Below are 21,001 nucleotides of genomic sequence, written 5' to 3' on the forward strand. Positions count from 1 at the left end.
ATTATAGTTTTTAATCCCGGTGCTCAGTTAATGTGTAGCAGCTAATTGTATAGGCTATGTGTTAGATCGACTGAGGTGAATAAAGCCACAGCATCCAATGTGATAACGGATGGGCAAATTTTTGCTTATTTTTATGTTCTCCAAATAGCATTATTTAGTTTTTAAATTGTATAGAAATTCAGTAAATGAGCTTGAACTAAACTCACGTAGCAAATTAGCAATTACATGTTTTGTCGACCAAATTCCACACTCTGACCTCCATGCAAAATTCCTCACTTCATTATACTTCGTGGGCTTATTTTCTAGGACAGATTTTGGGCTGAGTAAAACCTCTCGCTTCGTCTCTTCCTCTCTGGTGAAGAGGACATGGGAGAGAGTGGAGGAAAAAGACGACTCCCTAAAACACGCCACTTCAATACCGCTACGACCGGAAGAGACATTTCGTAGCAGGTAGGAGAGCGTTTCCTAATTTAATTATCCTAACCTTCTACGAAAAACTCACTTCCGGTCGTAGGTGTGTCGAAATGGCGTGTTTATAGGGAATCTCGTAAAAAGAAACCCCCCACTCCCACTGATTCACAGCTGTCAGTTGGAGGAAAAAAACACTGTACAGTATTTTAACAACCAAGACGAAGAAAGAGCAAATCCTGGAAACATCAACGTCGTTTAGAAGCTTCTACGAGCCAGGCGAATCGCTTTGAAAAGGCGTGACGTGAAGAGCAGTGTCAGTTTGCTCTGTCACACATTAGAAATTGGGGTTGGCTAGCTAGTAGCTGGCTAACCAGCTAGCCAGCTAAATTTATACTGCTCAAAGGGATTGGCCTTCTCTTTTGCATTGGGGGTCATTACACCGGAAAGGACATCTCAGGAATCAATTAAACCTCATTTTTATGTTTTGGGTCCCACGGAAGGGTAAGAGCCCAGGGTCATAGCTTTTCAAGTTGAGGGAACATGGCATGGGGTTCTCTTGCTACTAAGCTGGCGCTAACTAGGTAGCTACCAAACCAAAGCAAACACTTTCCCAATGACAATGTGTTTATGCTAGCTAGTTAGCTAGCCCAGGAAAGTAGCTAACTAGCTAAGTTTCTAGCTTGGAAAACGCGTTAACTATAAAATGACTAAATTAACGTTATCCCCGCCCGGGTAGTTAACTAGCTACTGTAGCTAACGTTAGGAAGGATTTAGCTAACGTCTCCATCTGTAACGGTAACTAACGTTAGCTCCCTCGGCGTTTAATTATTTAGCTAGGTAGGTATATCTTAGCTACAAGAGTTTAACCACACAGAGTCAGAACAATGAGTTAGTTATAAAAAAAATGCTTTAACGTTACCCATGCAAGGGGCCATAGTTCACAATGATGGATAATTAGTAAGTTGAGCTAGCTAGCAATCCTAATTGTGTCATCGTGGAGGACTTATAGCCGCCGAGTTAAGGAATCTGCTAACGTTGGCTACCTATCTGGGCGTTTTCTTCTGACTGTGCTAACCACTAACGTTACGTGACGCTGGTAACGTTCAACTTTTGTCAGAACACACCTATAGCTAGCTAAATATTTGTAAGTTAACTTTGACAGCTCTAACAATATAAGCAAATATTAATTTATAGCTAACCATATCAAGCTGTATGGGTAAAGCCTCCAAGCCCTGTGCCTAGCTGGAACTTTTACCTACGTGTAACCAGCTAACTTCAGCTATGTAATGATTTCCCCATAACAACAATGTCAACTATAGCTAGCCAATGTTTAAGAAAATAGATGGCTAGCTAGATATGCATCTTCACTTGTCATTGTGTATTTAGGTCAAGTATCAATTGGCCTTTACAAGGGCCGGGGTACACAATAAACATGCCTCAGGCGAGAATTGAGTAGGCTAATGTTTGATTCAAGGATATAACTAGTGTCAGTTTGTGAACCACATGTAAACTTTTGCTACCTTACAAGGCAACTTGGAAAGAATCTTGACTCTTTCTTTGCATTCTGCACAGAACAACTGGAGCTTTCTACAACTTCATACTTGTAATATTTTGCAGGTTTGTCAGTGTGTATGGCTTGCTTGTCAGCACCTGGCCAATGTCAGCCACAAGTGTTATACTCTTATAGGACCCAGACATCTGTGACCATGGCAGGATATTTTGTAGGAATGCACTCTGGCAATGGCAGACTATTTTGTAGGAATGCACTGAGTGAGTGTGTTCCTCTGTGTGCACACAACATGCATGTGGGTGCTTGCAGGGAAGTTTGCACATCCCTCTCAATTCAGGGTTATTTGATTGAGTTTCAGCTGCATCTTGATAATATGTTATTCATTACATTGTACTATGTCCAAGGACATAGTTCAATACTGAGATTCCAAGTGCTTCATCAAGGAGTGGTCTTCAATTGATCTTGAAATTGTGATTTATTAATGTAAACAAGGCATCAGATCATCTCAATTCAGTAAAATATTAGTGTCTTCATGTAAGTTGATAGGGTTGTCAGATCCACCTCTATAATTCATGTTTTTCAGATTTTTCCCCCCCTACACTGTGTTGCTCTAATTTGGCCCTGAACGTGTTGGTGGAGCTCCAGTTGCACAGAAGCCATGGGGACACCAGGTAGAAAGCGTGCCCCTATCAAGGACCGGTTTTCAGCTGAGGATGAAGCCCTTAGTAGCATTGCCCGGGAGGTAAGTAAACCATCCATTTCAGAGCCTCCCTGCTTTTAGTTCATTGGTGACACTGAAGACATGCATTTCCCAAAATGTGGTCAAAGACAAGTTTGAATTGGATGATTTATGAAAGGATGCATGGCAAGCCGTCTTGGATGTATTACTTTAAACGTAGACTTCTCAACCCATACCTAACAACACCAACTGAGGTGAATGCAGCAAACGGCCCTCTGAAGCATATCCTGACACATGTTCACACACAGCTCTGCTTAGTCTGAGATGTGCTTGTAATGTGGATATTCAGGTTCCTTCAAGTTGTCTCTGCTCTGGCGAGTGCAGACAGCTGGTTTGCAATGGTGTAGTAGGATTGATTTGAAGAGATTTAGGGAAAATGGAGGGCAGGGGCGAGGAAGGTGGGATGGCCTGTAATGACTTGTCCCAGGATTATTCCATGTTCCTCAACTACCCGGCTGTCATTCCTGGCCTTTTCGTAGAGGCTGTGCAACTGTTCTCAGCGTACATAGTATCGTACCATGCATTTGTTGTGTAATTGTTATTGTTCATGACTATTTTGAGAACGATTGTGCTGTATTTGCATAATTATGTGGCTAGATGAAACTATGCCACAGTGTGGGAAAAGCCTAAATTATCAGCAGAATAGATTTACGAGTCCATGTGATTGACTGCCTTGCTTAACTTGCAGATGAACAGAACACAGGGTCTCATATAGACTGGGAGTGAATGTTGTCTGAGCTCTTGTGAAGTGCCTCATACTTGGGGACTTCTTGGTAGTGCCTCATACTTTGGCATAGAAAACAAGGTTACATTTTCCGTCTTTAACCATACAAGCCTGTTATATAGAATCATGAGTCATCTGACCCACCCAGCCAGGTCCTGTCCTGAATGAATCAGGGTTTCTTTGTGGAGAGAACTAGAAGTTCACAGAACAGTGAGGCCAAATGAGTGTGTGCAGTGGGTCCATAAGGCCATCCTCTCTCCAACATGTCACACACCACCACTCCCCTCCAAACAAAGCTCCAGAAAAAAGTCATTGCATGAGGTCAGTCATCCTCTCTTAGGCTATGAGAGTGCTTGCCTGGTCGGCCTGTGCTGGACACGGATCACTGTCCTGCTGAGAAGGGCTGTGAATTTGAGCCTGCGCTATCACCACCACATATCGGAGGCCACTTACATTGCTGGGCTGTCAGTCACTTAAAATATCAGCAGCTTGCTTGCAAAACCATCAGCCAAGTAGGAGGATTCACCACATGTTCTGTAGGCCTATCAAGTTTTCCTCATAAGGATCATAACGTTAGAGAGATGATCAGAATGGGTGTATTTGATCTAGGCAGTCACTTACTGTGCCATTGATTGTAAGTGAATGTGTGGGAGTTGAGTGAGTCATAGTTCATAGTCCATATTACAGTTTCAGTGCTATCCTGGGTAATGATAGCAATAAGCCATGCAGAGGACTACTGAAGAGAATGGCACAGTGTCACACTGAGTAGAACAGAATCAATAGAACAGGCTTGGATCCTCTAACCCTGGAAATTTGACTGGTAAACTCATGGGTACACTCGCAATGGCTGGCTGGTATTGTGATCAGTAATTTCCATGGTAATGTAGAATGTCGACACACATCTCGAATTATTCTGAAGTCGTTTCTGTTAGAAACATAAAATTAGCATTCCTGCAACATTATTTTGTTGGGGCCTCTCGAGTGGCCCTGCGGTCTAAGGCACTGCATCGCAGTGCTTGAGGCGTCACCACAGACCCGGGTTCGATCCCGGCTGTGTCGCAGCTGGCCGCGACTGGGAGACCCATGAGGCGGCTCTCAATTGGCCCAGCACAGTCCGGGTTTGGGGAGAGTTTGGCCAGCCAGAATGTCCTTGTCCCGTTGTGCTCTAGCGATTCCTGTGGCGGGCCGGGCGCATGCACGCTGACAGTGTTTTCTCCGACACGTTGGTGCGGCTGGCTTCTGGGTTAAGCAAGCAGTGTTTAAAGAAGCAGTGCACCTTGTCAGGGTCGTGTTTCAAAGAAGACGCATGGCTATCGACCTTCCCTCTCCCGAGTCCGTACGGGAGTTGCAGCGATGGGACAAGACTGTAACTAACAATTTGGATTTCACAAAATTGGGGAGAAAAAGGGGTTTTAAAAAAAACATTGTTTTGTTAAATTTTTTATTGAATCTCTGATAAATTTGCAATCAATTCAGTAAATTTATAGGATTCACACAAATTTATAGGATTAATATAATATTGAATAAATACACAGTGCATTCGGAAAGTACACAGACTCCTTCCCATTTTCCACATTTTGTTAAGTTACAGCCATATAAACTCAGCAAAAAAAGGAACGTCCTCTCACTGTCAACTGCGTTTATTTTCAGCAAACTTAACATGTGTAAATATTTGTATGAACATAAGATTTAACAACTGAGACATAAACTGAACACGTTCCACAGACGTGACTAACAGAAACGGAATAATGTGTCCCTGAACAAAGGGGGGGTCAAAATCAAAAGTAAGTCAGCATCTGGTGTGGCCACCAGCTGCATTAAGTACTGCAGTTTATCTCCTCCTCATGGAGTGCACCAGATTTGCCAGTTCTTGCTGTGAGATGTTACCCCACTCTTCCATCAAGGCACCTGCAAGTTCCCTAACATTTATGGGGGGAATGGCCCTCACCCTCCAATCCAACAGGTCCCAGATGTGCTCAATGGGATTGAGATCCGGGCTCTTCGCTGGCCATGGCAGAACACTGACATTCCTGTCTTGCAGGAAATCACCCACAGAACGAGCAGTATGGCTGGTGTCATTGTCATGCTGGAGGGTCATGTCAGGATAAGCCTGCAGGAAGGGTACCACATGAGGGAGGAGGTCTTCCCTGTAACGCACAGCGTTGAGATTGCCTGCAATGACAACAAGCTCAGTCCGATGATGCTGTGACACACCTCCCCAGACCATGACGGACCCTCCACCTCCAAATCGATCCCGCTCCAGAGTACAGGCCTCAGGGTAATGCTCATTCCTTCGATGATAAACCCGAATCTGACCATCACCCCTGGTGAGACAAAACCGCGACTTGTAAGTGAAGAGCACTTTTTTCCATATCTGTCTGGTCCTGCGACGATGGGTTTGTGCCCATAGGCAACGTTGTTGCCGGTGATGTCTGGTGAGGACCTGCCTTACAACAGGCCTACAAGCCCTCCGTCCAGCCTCTCTCAGCCTATTGTGGACGGTCTGATGGAGGGATTGTGCGTTCCTGGTGTAACTCGGGCAGTTTTTGTTGCCGTCCTGTACCTGTCCCGCAGGTATGATGTTCGGATGTACCCATCCTGTGCAGGTGATGTTACACGTGGTCTGCCACTGCGAGGAAGATCAGCTGTCCGTCCCTGTCTCCCTGTAGCGCTGTCTTAGGCGTCTCACAGTACGGACATGGCAATTTATTGCCCTGGCCACATCTGCAGTCCTCATGCCTTCTTGCAGCATGCCTAAGGCACGTTCATGCAGATGAGCAGGGACCCTGGGCATCTTTCTTTTGGTGTTTTTCAGAGTCAGTAGAAAGGCCTCTTTAGTGGCCAGAACTTTTCTTAACTGTGACCTTAGTTGCCTGGCGTCTGTAAGCTGTTAGTGTTTTAACGACCGTTCCACAGGTGTATGTTCATTAATTGTTCATGGTTCATTGAACAAGCATGGGAAACCGTGTTTAAACCCTTTACAATGAAGATCTGTGAAGTTATTTGGATTTGTACGAATTATCTTTTGGAAGACAGTCCTAAAAAAGGGACGTTTATTTTTTTGCTGAGTTTACTAAAATTGAGTAAATTGTATTTTAAATACATCAATCTACACTAGAGGTCGACCGATTAATTAGGGCCGATTTCAAGTTTTCATAACAATCGGACATCGGTATTTTTGGACACCGATTTGGCAGATTTATTATTTTTATTTAAAAAAAAAAAAATTACACCTTTTATTTAACTAGGCAAGTCAGTTAAGAACACATTCTTATTTTCAATGACTGCCTAGGAACGGTGGGTTAACTGCCTTGTTCAGGGGCAGAACGACAGATTTTTACCTTGTCAGCTCGGGGATTCAATCTTGCAACCTTACGGTTAACAAGTCCAACGCTCTAACCACCTGCCTTACATTGCACTCCATGAGGCGCCTGCCTGTCACGCGAATGCAGTAAGAAGCCAAGGTAAGTTGCTCGCTAGCATTAAACTTATCTCATAAAAAACAATCAATCAATCATAATCACTAGTTAACTACACATGGTTGATGATATTACTAGTTTATCTAGCTTGTCCTGCGTTGCATATAATCGGTGCGCATTCGCGAAAAAGGACTGTCATTGCTCCAACGTGTACCTAACCATAAACATCAATGCCTTTCTTAAAGTCAATACACAAGTATATATTTTTAAACCTGCATATTTAGTTAATATTGCCTGCTAACATGAATTTCTTTTAACTAGGAAAATTGTGTCACTTCTCTTGCAACAGAGTCAGGGTATATGCAGCAGTTTGGGCCGCCTGGCTCGTTGCGAACTGTGTGAAGACTATTTCTTCCTAACAAAGACGGCCAACTTCGCCAAACGGGGGATGATTTAACAAAAGCACAATTGCGAAATAAGCACAATCGTTGCACGACTGTACCTAACCATAAACATCAATGCCTTTCTTAAAATCAATACACATAAGTATATATTTTTAAACCTGCATATTTAGCTAAAAGAAATCCAGGTTGGCAGGCAATATTGCTCTGCATGGGTAACGCTGCTTCGAGGGTGGCTGGGAATATTGAAGACTCATGTTAAAAGGAACCACCAGCTTTCATGTTCTGAGCAAGGAACTTAAACGTTAGCTTTCTTACATGGCACATATTGCACTTTTACTTTCTTCTCCAACACTTTGTTTTTGCATTATTTAAACCAAATTGAACATGTTTCATTATTTATTTGAGGCTAAATTGATTTTATTGATGTATTAAGTTAAAATAAGTGTTCATTCAGTATTGTCGTAATTGTCATTATTACAGAAAAAAACAACAACCACAACAAAAACGTCCGGTTAATCTGAATCGGCGGTTTTTGGTCCTCAAATAATCGGTATCGGCGTTGAAAAACCATAATCGGTCAACCTCTAATCTACACACAATACCCCGTAAAGACGAAGCAAAACTGGTTTATTTTTTTTGTACATTGAGCTCAGGTGCATCCTGTTTCCATTGATCATCCTTGAGATATTTCTACAACTTGATTGGAGTCCACTTATGGTAAATTCAATTGATTGGACATAATTTGGAAAGGCACACACCTGTCTATATAAGGTCCTTGATGAAAACCTGTTCCAGAGCGCTCAGGACCTCAGACTGGGGTGAAGGTTCACCTTCCAACAGGACAACGACACTAAGCACACAGCCAAGACAACGCAGGAGTGGCTTCAGGTCAAGTCTCTGAATGTCCTTGAGTGGCCCTGCCAGAGCCCGGACTTGAACTCGATCAAACATCTCTAGAGATACCTGAAAATAGCTGTGGAGCGACGCTCCCCATCCAACCTGACAGAGCTTGAGAGGATCTGCAGAGCAGAAAGGGAGAAACTCTCCAAAAACAGGTGTGCCAAGCATACCCAATAACTCTCAAGGTTGTAATCGCTGCCAAAGATGCTTCAACAAAGTACTGAGTAAAGGGTCTGAATACTAATGTAAATGTGATATTTCAGGTTTGTTTTTGTATACATTTGCAAAAATATCTAAACCTGTTTTTTCTTCATGGGGTATTTTGTGTAGATTGATGAGTAAAGAAACAATTTAATCGATTTTAGAATAAGGCTGTATTTTGGAAAAAGTCAAGGGGTTTGAATACTTTCCAAATACAATGTTTATTAGCATTTTATGCTTCATGTCCAAATCATACGGGTTTTCCACTAGTGCTAGCTGTCGGCGATACAGGCGGGAACTTTTTCTACTTAAATAACTAAGCTACTTTTCAATTCGCTAGAGTGAGCGATACGCATCTTCTAGCGCTCTATTGAAAGGACTGGCGCCTGTCGGACACAAAGTGAGTGATGACAGGGAAACACTGCTGGTGTGACAGTTGGCTGTCAGTCCCGCCTCTCGGTACCTGGGTGTGTGCGTTGTGGTTGCAGTCGAATTTCTTTACACGGAGGGAAAGAGCATGAAATTGCACGTCCCATATGTGGTAACGATGAGTCGAAATCCACTTAGCCTGTTTTCTGGCACATTCATGTATTTTCTTTCACGTGCACAGTCCGACATTAACAGTGGCCTGCTGCCCGGGGCCAGAAAAAACTTGTTGGTTGGGCCAGTGGGTCTCGTCAGTCACTGACCCGATAGTGCCAGTAACTTTTCAGCGCATTTTTGCGTTACAGTTCAATAGTGTGCAGCTTGCAATTCAAGGCTTTCCTGCATGTGGGAATTCCTGCATCTGCGAGCTGTCCAGAGCAAAAATACGCACGTCATTCTACTCATTGAGCTTAAGTGTTGACAATGGAGTAGTCAACTGCTGCTTTCTGTAGCAAAGCCCTGCTTCATTTTAACACCTGCTTCATTCATTGCTGAGGAAAAGCCTCTTAAAAGGAAGCTTGAGCCCGTGGAAGTCTGCGGACTTTAAAGGCCCAGTGTAGTCAAGTGTTTTTTTTCCTGTGTTTTATATAATGTTGTACAACAGCTGATGAAGCTTAAACTGTACAAGTGTGAACCTTTTGATCTGTGTTATTTCCTGATAGTTGCTTGTTGAAAATACAAAAGTAGCATTGGAATGTACCAGTGGCCACAAATGGAACTTGTTTTGCAAAAATGTCTCAAACTTTAGACTGGTTGTCTACTTTTTCTATTTGATTGGCTGTTCCATGTGCTTGCGGAAAACACGGAATCATCCAAAAGTATTTAACGCAACTCAATGTTACTTATACAGTTGAAGTCGGAAGTTTACATAGACTTAGGTTGGAGTCATTTAAAACTCGTTTTTCAACCACTCCACTAACTTCTTGTTAACAAACTATAGTTTTGGCAAGTCGGTTAGGAATTCTACTTTGTATGACAAGTAATTTTTCAAACAATTGTTTACAGACAGATTATTTCACCTATAATTCACTGTATCACAATTCCATTGGGTCAGAAGTTGACATATACTAAGTTGACTGTGCCTTTAAATAGCTTGGACAATTCCAGAAAATGTCATGGCTTTAGAAGCTTCTGATAGGCTAATTGACATCATTTGAGTCAATTGGAGGTGTACCTATGGATGTATTTCAAGGCCTAGCTTCAAACTCGGTGCCTCTTTGCTTGACATCATGGGAAAATCAAAAGAAATCAGCCAAGACCTCAGAAACAATTGTAGACCTCCACAAGTCCGGTTCATCCTTGGGAGCAATTTCCAAATGCCTGAAGGTACCACGTTCATCTGTACAAACAATAGTACGCAAGTATAAACACCATGGGACCACGCAGCTGTCATACTGCTCAGGAAGCAGACGCATTCTGTCTCCTAGAGATGAACGTACTTTGGTGCGAAGATTGCAAATCAATCCCAGAACCACAGCAAAGGACCTTGTGAAGATGCTGGAGGAAACGGGTACAAAAGTATCTATATCCACAGTAAAACAAGCCCTAAATCGACATAACCTGAAAGGCGCCTCAGCAAGGAAGAAGCCACTGCTCCAAAACCGCCATAAAAAAGCCAGACTACGGTTTGCAACTGCACATGGGACAAAGATTGTACTTTTTGGAGAAATGTCCTCTGGTCTGGTTAAACAAAAATAGAACTGTTTGGCCATAATGACCATCATTATGTTTGGAGGAAAAAGGGGGAGGCTTGCAAGCCGAAGAACATCTTCCCAACCGTGAAGCACGGGAGTGGCAGCATCATGTTGTGGGGGTGCTTTGCTGCAGGAGGGACTGGTGTACTTCACAAAATAGATGGCATCATGAGGTAGGAAAATTACATGGATATATTGAAGCAACATCTCAAGACATCAGTAAGGAAGTTAAAGCTTGGTCTTCCAAATGGACCATGACCCCAAGCATACTTCCAAAGTCGTGGCAAAATGGCTTAAGGACAACAAAGTCAAGGTATTGGAGTGGCCATCACAAAGCCCTGACCTCAAGCCTATAGGAACATGTGTGGGCAGAACTGAAAAAGCATGTGCGAGCAAGGAGGCCTACAAACCTGACTCAGTTACACCACCTCTGTCAGGAGGAATGGGCCAAAATTCACCCAACTTATTGTGGGAAGCTTGTGGAAGGCTACCTGAAACATTTGACCCAAGTTAAACAATTTTAAAGGCAATGCTACCAAATACTAATTGAGTGTATGTAAACTTCTGACCCACTGGGAATGTGATGAAAGAAATAAAAGCTGAAATAAATCATCCTCTCTACTATTATATTTCACATTCTTAAAATAAAGTAGTGATCCTAAGAGAGGGAATTTTTACAAGGATTACATGTCAGGAATTGTGAAACTGAGTTTAAATGTATTTGGCTAAGGTGTATGTAAACTTCCGACTTCAACTGTAGATGATTTGGATGTGAAAGTGCTAATATAGGTACTATTTCATTGGATTTGTGCCACAAATGCTAAAAGGTTAGCATTTGAAGCAGTAGTCAGGTACCTGGTCCATAGACTGCTTACTGTGTAAGAAAATTAATATTGAATTTGGGTGAAGTATCCTTTTTAGAGGTCAACCGATTTATGGTTTTTCAAAGCCTATACCGATTTATTGGAGGACCAAAAAAGCCGATACCGATTAATCGGCTAATTTTCTTTTCATTTTAATTATTCTTGTTATTTTTTGTTGTTGTAATAATGACAATTACAACAATACTGAATGAACACTTATTTTAACTTAATATAATACATAAATACTATCAATTTAGCCTCAAATAATGAAACATGTTCATTTTGGTTTAAATAATGCAAAAACGAAGTGTTGGAGAAGAAAGTAAAAGTGCAATATGTGCCATGTAAAAAAGCTAACGTTTAAATTCCTTGCTCAGAACATGAGAACATATGAAAGCTGGTGGTTCCTTTTAACATGAGTCTTCAATATTCCCAGGTAAGAAGTTTTAGGTTGTAGTTATTATAGGAATTATAAGACTATTTCTCTGTATACGATTTGTATTTCATATACCTTTGACTATTGGATGTTCTTATAGGCGCTTTAGTATTGCCAGTGTAACAGTATTGCCAGTGTAACAGGTTTAAAAATATATACTTGTGTATTGATTTTAAAGAAATGCATTGTTTATGGTTCGGTACATTGGTGCAATGACAGTGCTTTTTTCGCAAATGCGCTTGTTAAATCATCACCCGTTTGTCGAAGTAGGCTGTGATTCGATGAGAAGGCACCGGATCGATTATATGCAACGCAGGACACGTTAGATAACTACACATGGTTGATGATATTACTAGTTTAACTAGTGATTATGTTAAGATTGATAGTTTTTTTCTAAGATAAGTTTAATGCTAGCTAGCAACTTACCTTGGCTTCTTGCTGCCCTTGCGTAACAGGTCGTCAGCCTGCCACGCAGGCTCCTCGTGGAGTGCAATGTAAGGCAGGGGGTTAGAGCGTTGGACTAGTAACCAGAAGGTTGCAAAAACGAATCCCCAGGTGACAAGGTAAAAAACTGTTATTCTGCCCCTGAACAAGGCAGTTAACCCCCGTTCCTATGCCGTCATTGAAAATAAGAATGTGTTTTTAATTTGACTTGCCTAGTTAAATAAAGGTGTAAAAAAAATTATGGCAAATCGGTGTCCAAAAATATCTATTTACAGATTGTTATAAAAACTTCAAATCGGCCCTAATTAATCGGCCATTCCGATTAATCGGTCGACCTCTAATCCTTTTAACAATTGGGGGGGGTTCTTTTAATAAAATCACCTAATAACAGGAACAGCACCATCTAGTGGTTAGAACCTAATAATATCAACTTAAATTTCTAATTTCTCTGAACGGGGACTTCACCAAATTCACTGCGAATACATTACATAGGATGAAGTAATAATACTCAGTGCCATAGCGTCATACTACTTGTCAAACAAATAACTGATACTATATACTTGTTGTTGGTGTGGGATTGGCGTGGGGTGTGCAGGGTCCGTGCTTGGATTTTAACCACTGCTTCAGATTCCTCCTGTCTTACTCATAGTTAGAAAAAATGTTTGTCCAAATCGGATGTTGGGTACAATTATTATTGAATATTATATGAATCCTATAAATTCAAATAATGCTTTCTGAATGCTTATCTTATCTGTTTCTAACTACAGGAACGATTTCAGAACATTCTGAGATGGTGGGTGTCATGGCTTGCTGAAATGACATCAAACGACCCTGATGTGGCTCATGCAATGGAATGTATTTTTGTAATGTCAGTTGAGTTGGTTCAACATATCACAGCACAGATGGATTCATTCTATTTCTAAAGTCACACTGCTCCCTTGTAAGCTGTCAGAGGAATCTCACTGTCAGTGGCTACAGAGAGATGTAGCATTATCCTATCACTGTTTCTGTCAACTTTACTTCCTATGTACACAATGTATCTAGTTCATGATGTAGCTAGCCTATGCTAAGTTCGATCCAATTGTGGCCTCATTAGACAATATGGATAAGAGTAGGCCTATTTCTGCAAATACACATTTAATTTTTTTTGTTGCAGAAGTTGTCGGTTATTTTGTGTTGTGGTTGCAGTCTAATTTCTTTACACAGGAGAGAGCATGATGCTCCTTCAGTCTGTGAATTTGCATGTGCCATATCACATTTTTATTGGTCACATACACATGGTTAGCAGATGTTAATGCGAGTGTTGCGATATGCTTGTGCTTCTAGTTCCGACAATGCAGTAATATCTTAACAAATTCACAATAACTACCTTATACACACCTGCATTGCTTGCTGTTTGGGGTTTCAGACTGGGTTTCAGCTGATGTAAGAAGGGCTTTATAAATGCATTTGATTGAATAAGAATATCTATATATGGATGAGCGATGGCCGTGCGGCATAGGCAAGATGCAGTAGATGGTATTGAATACAGTATATACATATGAGATGAGTAATGTAGGATATGATTATTTGAAGTGACTAGTGATACCTTTATTAAGTCCATTTATTAAAGTGGCCAGAGATTTGAGTCTATATGTTGGCAGCAGCCTCTCTGTTAGTGATGGCTGTTTAACAGTCTGATGGCCTTGAGATGGAAGCTGTTTTTCAGTCTCTCGGTCCCAGCTTTGATGCACCTCTACTGACCTCGCCTTTTGGACGATAGTGGGATGAACAGGCTGTGGCTCGGGTGGTTGTTGCCCTTGATTATCTTTAGATCCTTTCTGTGACATCAGGTGCTGTAGGTGTCCTGGGCGGCAGGTAGTTTGCCCCCGGTGATGCGTTGTGCAGACCGCACCTCCCTCTGGAGAGCCTTGCAGTTGTGGGTGGTGCAATTGCTGTACCAAGCGGTAATACAGCGCGACAGGATGCTCTTGATTGTTTTAGGTGACACGCCAAATTTCTTCAGCCTCCTGAGGTTGAAGAGGCGCTGTTGTGTCTTCACCACACTGTCTATGTGGGTGGACCATTTCAGTTTGTCTGTGATGTGTATGCCGAGGAACTTAACTTTCCACCTTCTCCACTGCTCTCCCGTCGATGTGGAGGGGTGGGTGCTCCCTCTGCTGTTTCCTGAAGTGATCATCTCCTTTGTTTTGTTGACGTTGAGTGAGAGGTTGTTTTCCTGACACCAAACTCCGAGGGCCCTCACCACCTCCCTGTAGGCAGTCTCGTCGTCGTTGGTAATCAAGCCTACCACTGTAGTGTCGTCTGCAAACGTGATGATTGAGTTGGAAGCATGCATGGCCATGCAGTCATGGGTGAACAGGGAGTACATGAGAGGGCTGAGAACGCACCCTTGTGGGGCCCCAGTGGGCTGGAGATGTTGTTTCCTACCTTCACCACCTGGGGGCAGCCCTTCAAAGTCCAGGACCCAGTTGCACAGGGCGGGGTCGAGACCCAGGGTCTCCAGCTTAATGACGAGTTTGGAGGGTACTATGGTGTTAAATGCTGAGCTGTAGTCAAGGAACCGCATTCTTACGTATTCCTCTTGTCCAGATGGGATAGTGCAGTGTGATGGCGATTGCATCGTCAGTGGACCTATTGGGGCGGTAAGAAAATTGGAGTGGGTCTAGGGTATCAGGTAAGGTGGAGGTGATATGATCCTTGACTAGTCTCTCAAAGCACTTCATGATGACAGAAGGGAGTGCAACGGGGCAATAGTCATTTAGTTGAGTGCATCAGGGCGATGGCTAAGGTACTTGTCACCTCACGTGACAAGTGGCCCACATCTCACCTGCTAATTGGGAAACTTTTGCAAATGTTTTGTTGACTGAGTGATGGAAATGCTGTGAATTAAGAGGACTTGATGTACACTGAACAAAAATATAAACGCAACATGTAAAGTGTTGGTCCCATGTTTCAATAGCTGAATTAAAATATCCCAGAAATGTTCGATTTTGGTAAAGGAGAAAGGTTATTTCTCTAAAATGTTGTGCACAAATGTTTACAGCCCTGTTAGTGAGCATTTCTCTTTTGCCAAGATAATCTATCCACCTGAAAGGTGTGGCATATCAAGAAGCTGATTTAAACAGCATGATAATCACACGGGCACCATGTGGGGAGGACAATAAATGGCCACTCTCTGGCAACAGCTCTGGTGAACATTCCTGCAGCCCTCAACTTGAGACATCTGTGGCATTGTGTTGTGACAAACTGCACATTTCAGTTACCTTGTACCCAGCACAAGGTGTACCCTGTGTAATCAAATTTTATTTATCACATGTGCGCCGAATACAACAGGTGTAGACTTTACAGTGAAATGCTTACTTACAAGCCCTTAACAAACAGTACATTTTTAAGAATGTGTTAATTTTTTTACTTACAAATAATTAGAGAGCAGCAGTAAAATAACAATAGCGAGGCTATATACAGGGGGTACCGGTACAGAGTCGATGTGTGAGGGCACCGGTTATTCGAGGTAACATGTACCTGTAGGTAGAGTTAAAGTGACTATGTATAGATAATAAACAGAGTAGCAGCAGTGTAAAAGAGGGGGGAGTCTGACAATTATTGGTGCCTTCCTCTGACACCGCCTGGTATAGAGGTCATGGATGGCAGGAAGCTTGGGCCCAGTGATGTACTAGGCTGTACGCACTACCCTCTGTAGTGCCTTGCGGTTGGAGGCCGAGCAGTGATGTAACCAGTCAGGATGCTCTCGATGGTGCAGCTGTAGGAACTTTTTGAGGATCTGAGGACCCATGCCAAATCTTTTCAGTCTCCTGAGGGGGTATAGGCTTTGTCGTGCCCTCTTCACGACTGTCTTGGTGTGCCTGGACCATGTTAGTTTGTTAGTGATGTGGGTACCAAGGAACTTGAAGCTCTCAGAGGTTGTTTTCCTGTCACCACACGGCCAGGTCTCTGACCACCTCCCTATAGGCTGTCTCATCGTTGTCGGTGATCACTGTTGTATCATCGGCAAACTTAATGATGGTGTTGGAGTCGTGCCTGGCCATGCAGTCATGAGTGAACAGGGATTACAAGAGGGAGCTGAGCACACACCCCTGAGGGGCGAACGTGTTGAGGATCAGCATGGTGGATGTGTTACCTACACCTGGGGGTGGCCCGTCAGGAAGTCCAGGATCCAGATGCATAGGGAGGTGTTTAGTCTCAGGGTCCTTCACTTAGTGATGAGGTTTGAGGGCACTATGGTGTTGTCCCTCAGTCAGGAACAGGTTGAAAATGTCAGTGAAGACACTTTCCAGTTGGTCAGCACATGCTCGGAGTACACGTTCTGGTAATCCTTGTGGCCTTGTGAATGTTGACCTGTTTAAAGGTCTTACTCGCATTGGCTACGGAGAGCGTGATCACGTAGTCGTCAGGAGCAGCTGATGCTCTCATGCAAGTTTCAGTGTTGCTTGCCTCGAAGCGAGCATAGAAGTAATTTAGCTCGTCTGGTAGGCTCGTGTCTCTGGGCAGCTCCCGGCTGTGCTTCCCTTTGTAGTCTGTAATAGTTTGCACGCCCTGCCACATCCGACGAGCGTCGGATTCAATCTTAGTCCTGTATTGATGCTTTGCCTATTTGATGGTTCATCGGAGGTATATCGGGATTTCTTATAAGCTTCCAGCTCCTTGAAAGCAGCTGCTCTACCCTTTTAGCTCAGTGCGGATGTTGCCTGTAATCCATGGCTTTTGGTTGGAGTATGTACGTACTGTAACTGTGTGGGCGACATCATCGATGCACTTATTAATGAAGCCATCTGACCACTTTTATTGACACTGGTGCTTCCTGCTTTAGTTTTTGCTTGTAAGCAGGAATCAGGAGGATAGAATTATGGTCAGATTTGCCAAATGGAGGGAGCGCTTGGAACGAGTCTGTGTGTGGAGTAAAGGTGGTCTAGAGTTTTTTTATTTTCTTTTTTTTTCTGGTTGCACATTTAACATGCTGGTAGAAATGAGGTAAAACTGATTTAAGTTTCCCTGCATTAAAGTCCCCGGCCACTAGGAGCACCACCTCTGGATTAGCGCTTTCCTGTTTGCTTATGGCTGTATACAGATCATTGAGTGCGGTCTTAGTGCCCTCATCGGTTTGTGGTGGTAAATAGACAGCTACGAACAATATAGATGAAAACTCTCTTGGTAATTAGTGTGGTCTACAGCTTATTATGAGATACTCTACTTCAGGCGAGCAAAACCTCAAGACTTCCTTAGCTTTCGTGCACCAGCTGTTGTTTGCAAATATACTTAGACTGCCACCCCTTGTCTTACCAGAGGCGGCTGTTCTATCCTGCCGAAAAAGCGTAAAACCCGCCAACTATGTTATTCATGTCGTCGTTCAGCCACGACTCGGTGAAACAACATAAGATGTTCGTTTTTAATGTCCCATTGGTAAGATATACATGCTCGTAGTTTGTCTATTTTATTATCCAATGATTTGACTTTGACTAATAGGACCGATGGTAAAGGCAGATTTCCCACTCGCTGTCGGATCCTTACAAGGCACCCAGACCTCTGTCCCCGATATCTCCGTCTCTTTCTCCTGCGAATTACGGTCATGAGGGCCTTGTCTAGAGTAAATCCTTTGCGTCCGATTCATTAAAGAAAAAATCTCCTTCCAATATGGGGTGAAGAATCGCTTTCCTCATATCTAGAAGCTCTTTTCGATCATAAGAGACGGTGGCAGAAACATTATGTACAAAATAAGTTACAAATAACGCTAAAAAACACAACAGCACTATTGGTTAGGGGACCGTAAAACGGCATCCATCTCCTCCGGCGCCATTGATGCTGTTTAGTCAGCTTCTTGAAATGCCTCTCCTGTCAGGTGGATGGATTATCTTGGCAAAGGAGAAATGCTCACTAACAGGGATGTAAATAAATAGGTGCACATAATTTGAGATGGAACATTTCTGGGATATTTTATTTCAGCTCATAAAACATCGGACCAACACGTTAACTGTTGTATTTATATTTTTGCTTAGTGTTGATTTAAATAACTGATTTTTAAAAAACAGATGAATTCCCTAAACTGTTAGTTGACGATTGTTTCACATGCGAATGGTCCTTGCTATCTGGGGTTTTTGGGAGGTCCCTAACCCATTGAAGTTTTACATTTAAAATTGTTATGGGTAGGGTTTAAGGTAGGGATGTCCCAAGGATCCCTAGAATGTACAAATCATGTGAATGGCAATGCATAATGCATTTGGAAAGGTCAATATAAAAAAAAATGCAATATGGTAATGCATACTTTTTTGCATTCATTTTGGGGGATTTGTTTTTCTTTATAGGCTATTACAATTAAATATAACATTTAAGTCCTTAAATAAAAATGAAATGCATGAAAGTCCTTGAATTTGACTTGCCAATGTCTGTATGAACCCTGAATAGGATACTTTTTCAGCCCCAATGGAAAATAAAGGCCTCTGCTATTAAAATTACCCGCGCATCTTTCACTTTGCTGTGTTACCCCGGAGAGTATTTGTTTTTCATTCAGGCCAGTAGCTTTTATTGGAACTGGCCCGGTTTGCCACTGGAAAATGTACCTGAATGTCGAACCCTGTATCTTCAGTAGTTCATGATAATGGTAGGCAGGCCTATTTTTGCAACTATCTGCAAATACGTATTTCAAATTTCACATCCTCCTTTTTTTTTTTTAGATAACAAAGGTAGAACAAGTTGTCTGTTGTGCAATACGCCTGATTTGAAACTTGTTGGCTGTCAAACAATTTATCTACCTATGCTTGGGCTATTTTATGATTGGGTGTTATCACATGTAGCAGCATATAATTTAGCAACGTGTGTTGAAGGGGTCCGCCTAACATTCCGTCTGGTCTGATAAGGGGAGGGTTTTGAACGATTAGCCTAATGTTTGTTTCCATGGCAACTATAAACACTATAGTACTGAAGATAAACAACGGCAACTTTGACATAACATCCAGGGTGTGCCAACTTCATGGAGCCCTAGATGATGTAGTCTAGTGTGAGTAGAGGATCTGATCTGCCCCGTGATGCTTAGGGGTTTTAGAGGTGTGTATGATTGTGCATTTGTGCGGCTGCTGCTCAGATTACTCCTCTCCAGTCCCATAATGTGGGTGCAGGGGGAGGGAATGCTGGGGCCAGGCCGGATGGGCAGGGCTATAGATAGGACAGCGACACAGAGCTCAGGTCATACAGTCACAGCTCAACAGGTGCAGCGCAGAGGAGCCAGCCATCTCCTCTCCCTCTTTTCTCAGACACACAGTGTTTTCCACTTGAGCCGGCTGTCGGCTAAACAGCCGACTACAGACTCCTTTTAAGCCAGTTACTTTTTCCACCTAAATGAACTAGGCTACTTTTCAATTTGCTAATCAGAAAGTCAGCCAAGCCCCCTCCCGCTAGAATGAACGATATGCATTTTCTAGCCATCTACCGGAGATTTCAGAGTTCCCAGGTTTGTTTTGAACGCGGCATCAAACGGCAACGGAAGGCAGGCTTCATCAGCACGTCACACACCACTTTGCAATGAGCTGGAGGCAGTTACGTACACAATGCATATGGGCCTGATGAATTTGTCAAATGCCCGGTAAATTTAAAATGTTGCCGGTCAAATATCCCGCGTCACATTTTCCTAACGAAAACCCTGGTGTATCTGTGTGTGTGGGTCTTGGGACTTGTCTATAGTCAGTACAGCCAATCTGCCAACTTCTGTCTGTGGCGTCCACACAGTTTGGGTTACACGTTAATATGACCCCACTGTGGAAAGGTGAGACTCTCACGTACATGTCAGTTGTTGCTGTAGCCCACAGGCCTCACGACTCGTCTGAAGGTCCCCGGTACCAGTGGAAAAAATTAATGGAAGTATATATGGAGACCTGTGCCAAAAATAAGGGGTTAAATACAGTGCATTCGGAAAGTATTCAGACCCCTTCCCTTTTTTCACATTTTGTCATGTTACAGAATTCTAAAATTGATTAAATCGTTTTTTTCTTATCAATCTACACACAATACCCCATAATGACAAAGCAAAAACATGTTTTTAGAATTTTATGCAAGTGTATTAAAAATAAAGAACTGAAATATCACATTTACATAAGTATTCAGACCCTTTACTCAATACTTTGAAGCACCTTTGGCAGTGATTAGTCTCGATTCTTCTTGGGTATGACGCTACAAGCTTGGCACACCTGTATTTGGGATGTTTCTCCAATTCCTCTCAGCGGATCCTCTTAAGCTCTGTCAGGTTCGATGGGGAGCATCGTTGCACAGCATTTTTCAGATCTCTGCAGAAATGTTCGATTGGGTTCAAGTCCAGGCTCTGGCTGGGCATCTCAACGACATTGAGACTTGTCCCGAAGTGCTATGGAGCAGCTCTGTTCGTCTTTGCCTCGATCCTGACTATTCTCCCAGTCCCTGCTGCTGAAAAACATCCCCACAACATGATCCTGCCACCACCATGCTTTACAAAGGGATGTTGCCAGGTTTCCTCCAGATGTGACGCTTGGCATTCAGGCCAGAGAGTTTAATCTTGGTTTCATCAGACCAGAGAATCTAGGAGTGGCTTCTGTCTGGCCACTCTACCATAAAGGCCTGATTGGTGGAGTTTTGCAGAGATGGTTGTCCTTCTGGAAGGTTCTCCCATCTCCACAGAGGAACTCTGGAGCTTATCGGGTTCTTGGTCACCTCCCTGACCGAAGCCCTTCTCCCTCGATTGCTCAGTTTGGCTGAGCGGCCAGCTCTAGGAAGAGTCTTGGTGGTTTCAAACTTCTTCCATTTAAGAATGATGGCAGCCACTGTGTTCTCAGATCTTCAATGCTGCATC

At 42.9% G+C, this 21,001-nt stretch overlaps 1 protein-coding gene across 23 annotated transcripts in view; it reads left to right on the plus strand.

Annotated features, from left to right (window-relative positions):
* The first annotated feature begins 235 nt into the window (after positions 1-235).
* lrrfip2 (leucine rich repeat (in FLII) interacting protein 2) overlaps positions 236-21,001 on the plus strand; it is a 63,188-nt gene continuing 42,422 nt past the window's right edge. For 5 of the 23 annotated variants that reach the window (XM_014154296.2, XM_014154305.2, XM_014154300.2 and 2 more), the window contains exons 1-2: positions 474-912; positions 2,505-2,663. In XM_014154296.2, coding sequence (XP_014009771.1) covers positions 2,580-2,663 — 84 coding nt within the window. In that variant the 5' untranslated portion in view covers positions 474-912; positions 2,505-2,579. Of the gene's footprint in view, positions 451-472; positions 993-2,504; positions 2,664-21,001 lie in introns of those variants that run through there. The other 18 variants (XM_014154302.2, XM_045700689.1, XM_014154304.2 and 15 more) reach the window with 13 other exon arrangements.

Source organism: Salmo salar, chromosome ssa18 (assembly GCF_905237065.1).
Source record: "Salmo salar chromosome ssa18, Ssal_v3.1, whole genome shotgun sequence".
Lineage (NCBI taxonomy): Eukaryota > Metazoa > Chordata > Actinopteri > Salmoniformes > Salmonidae > Salmo > Salmo salar.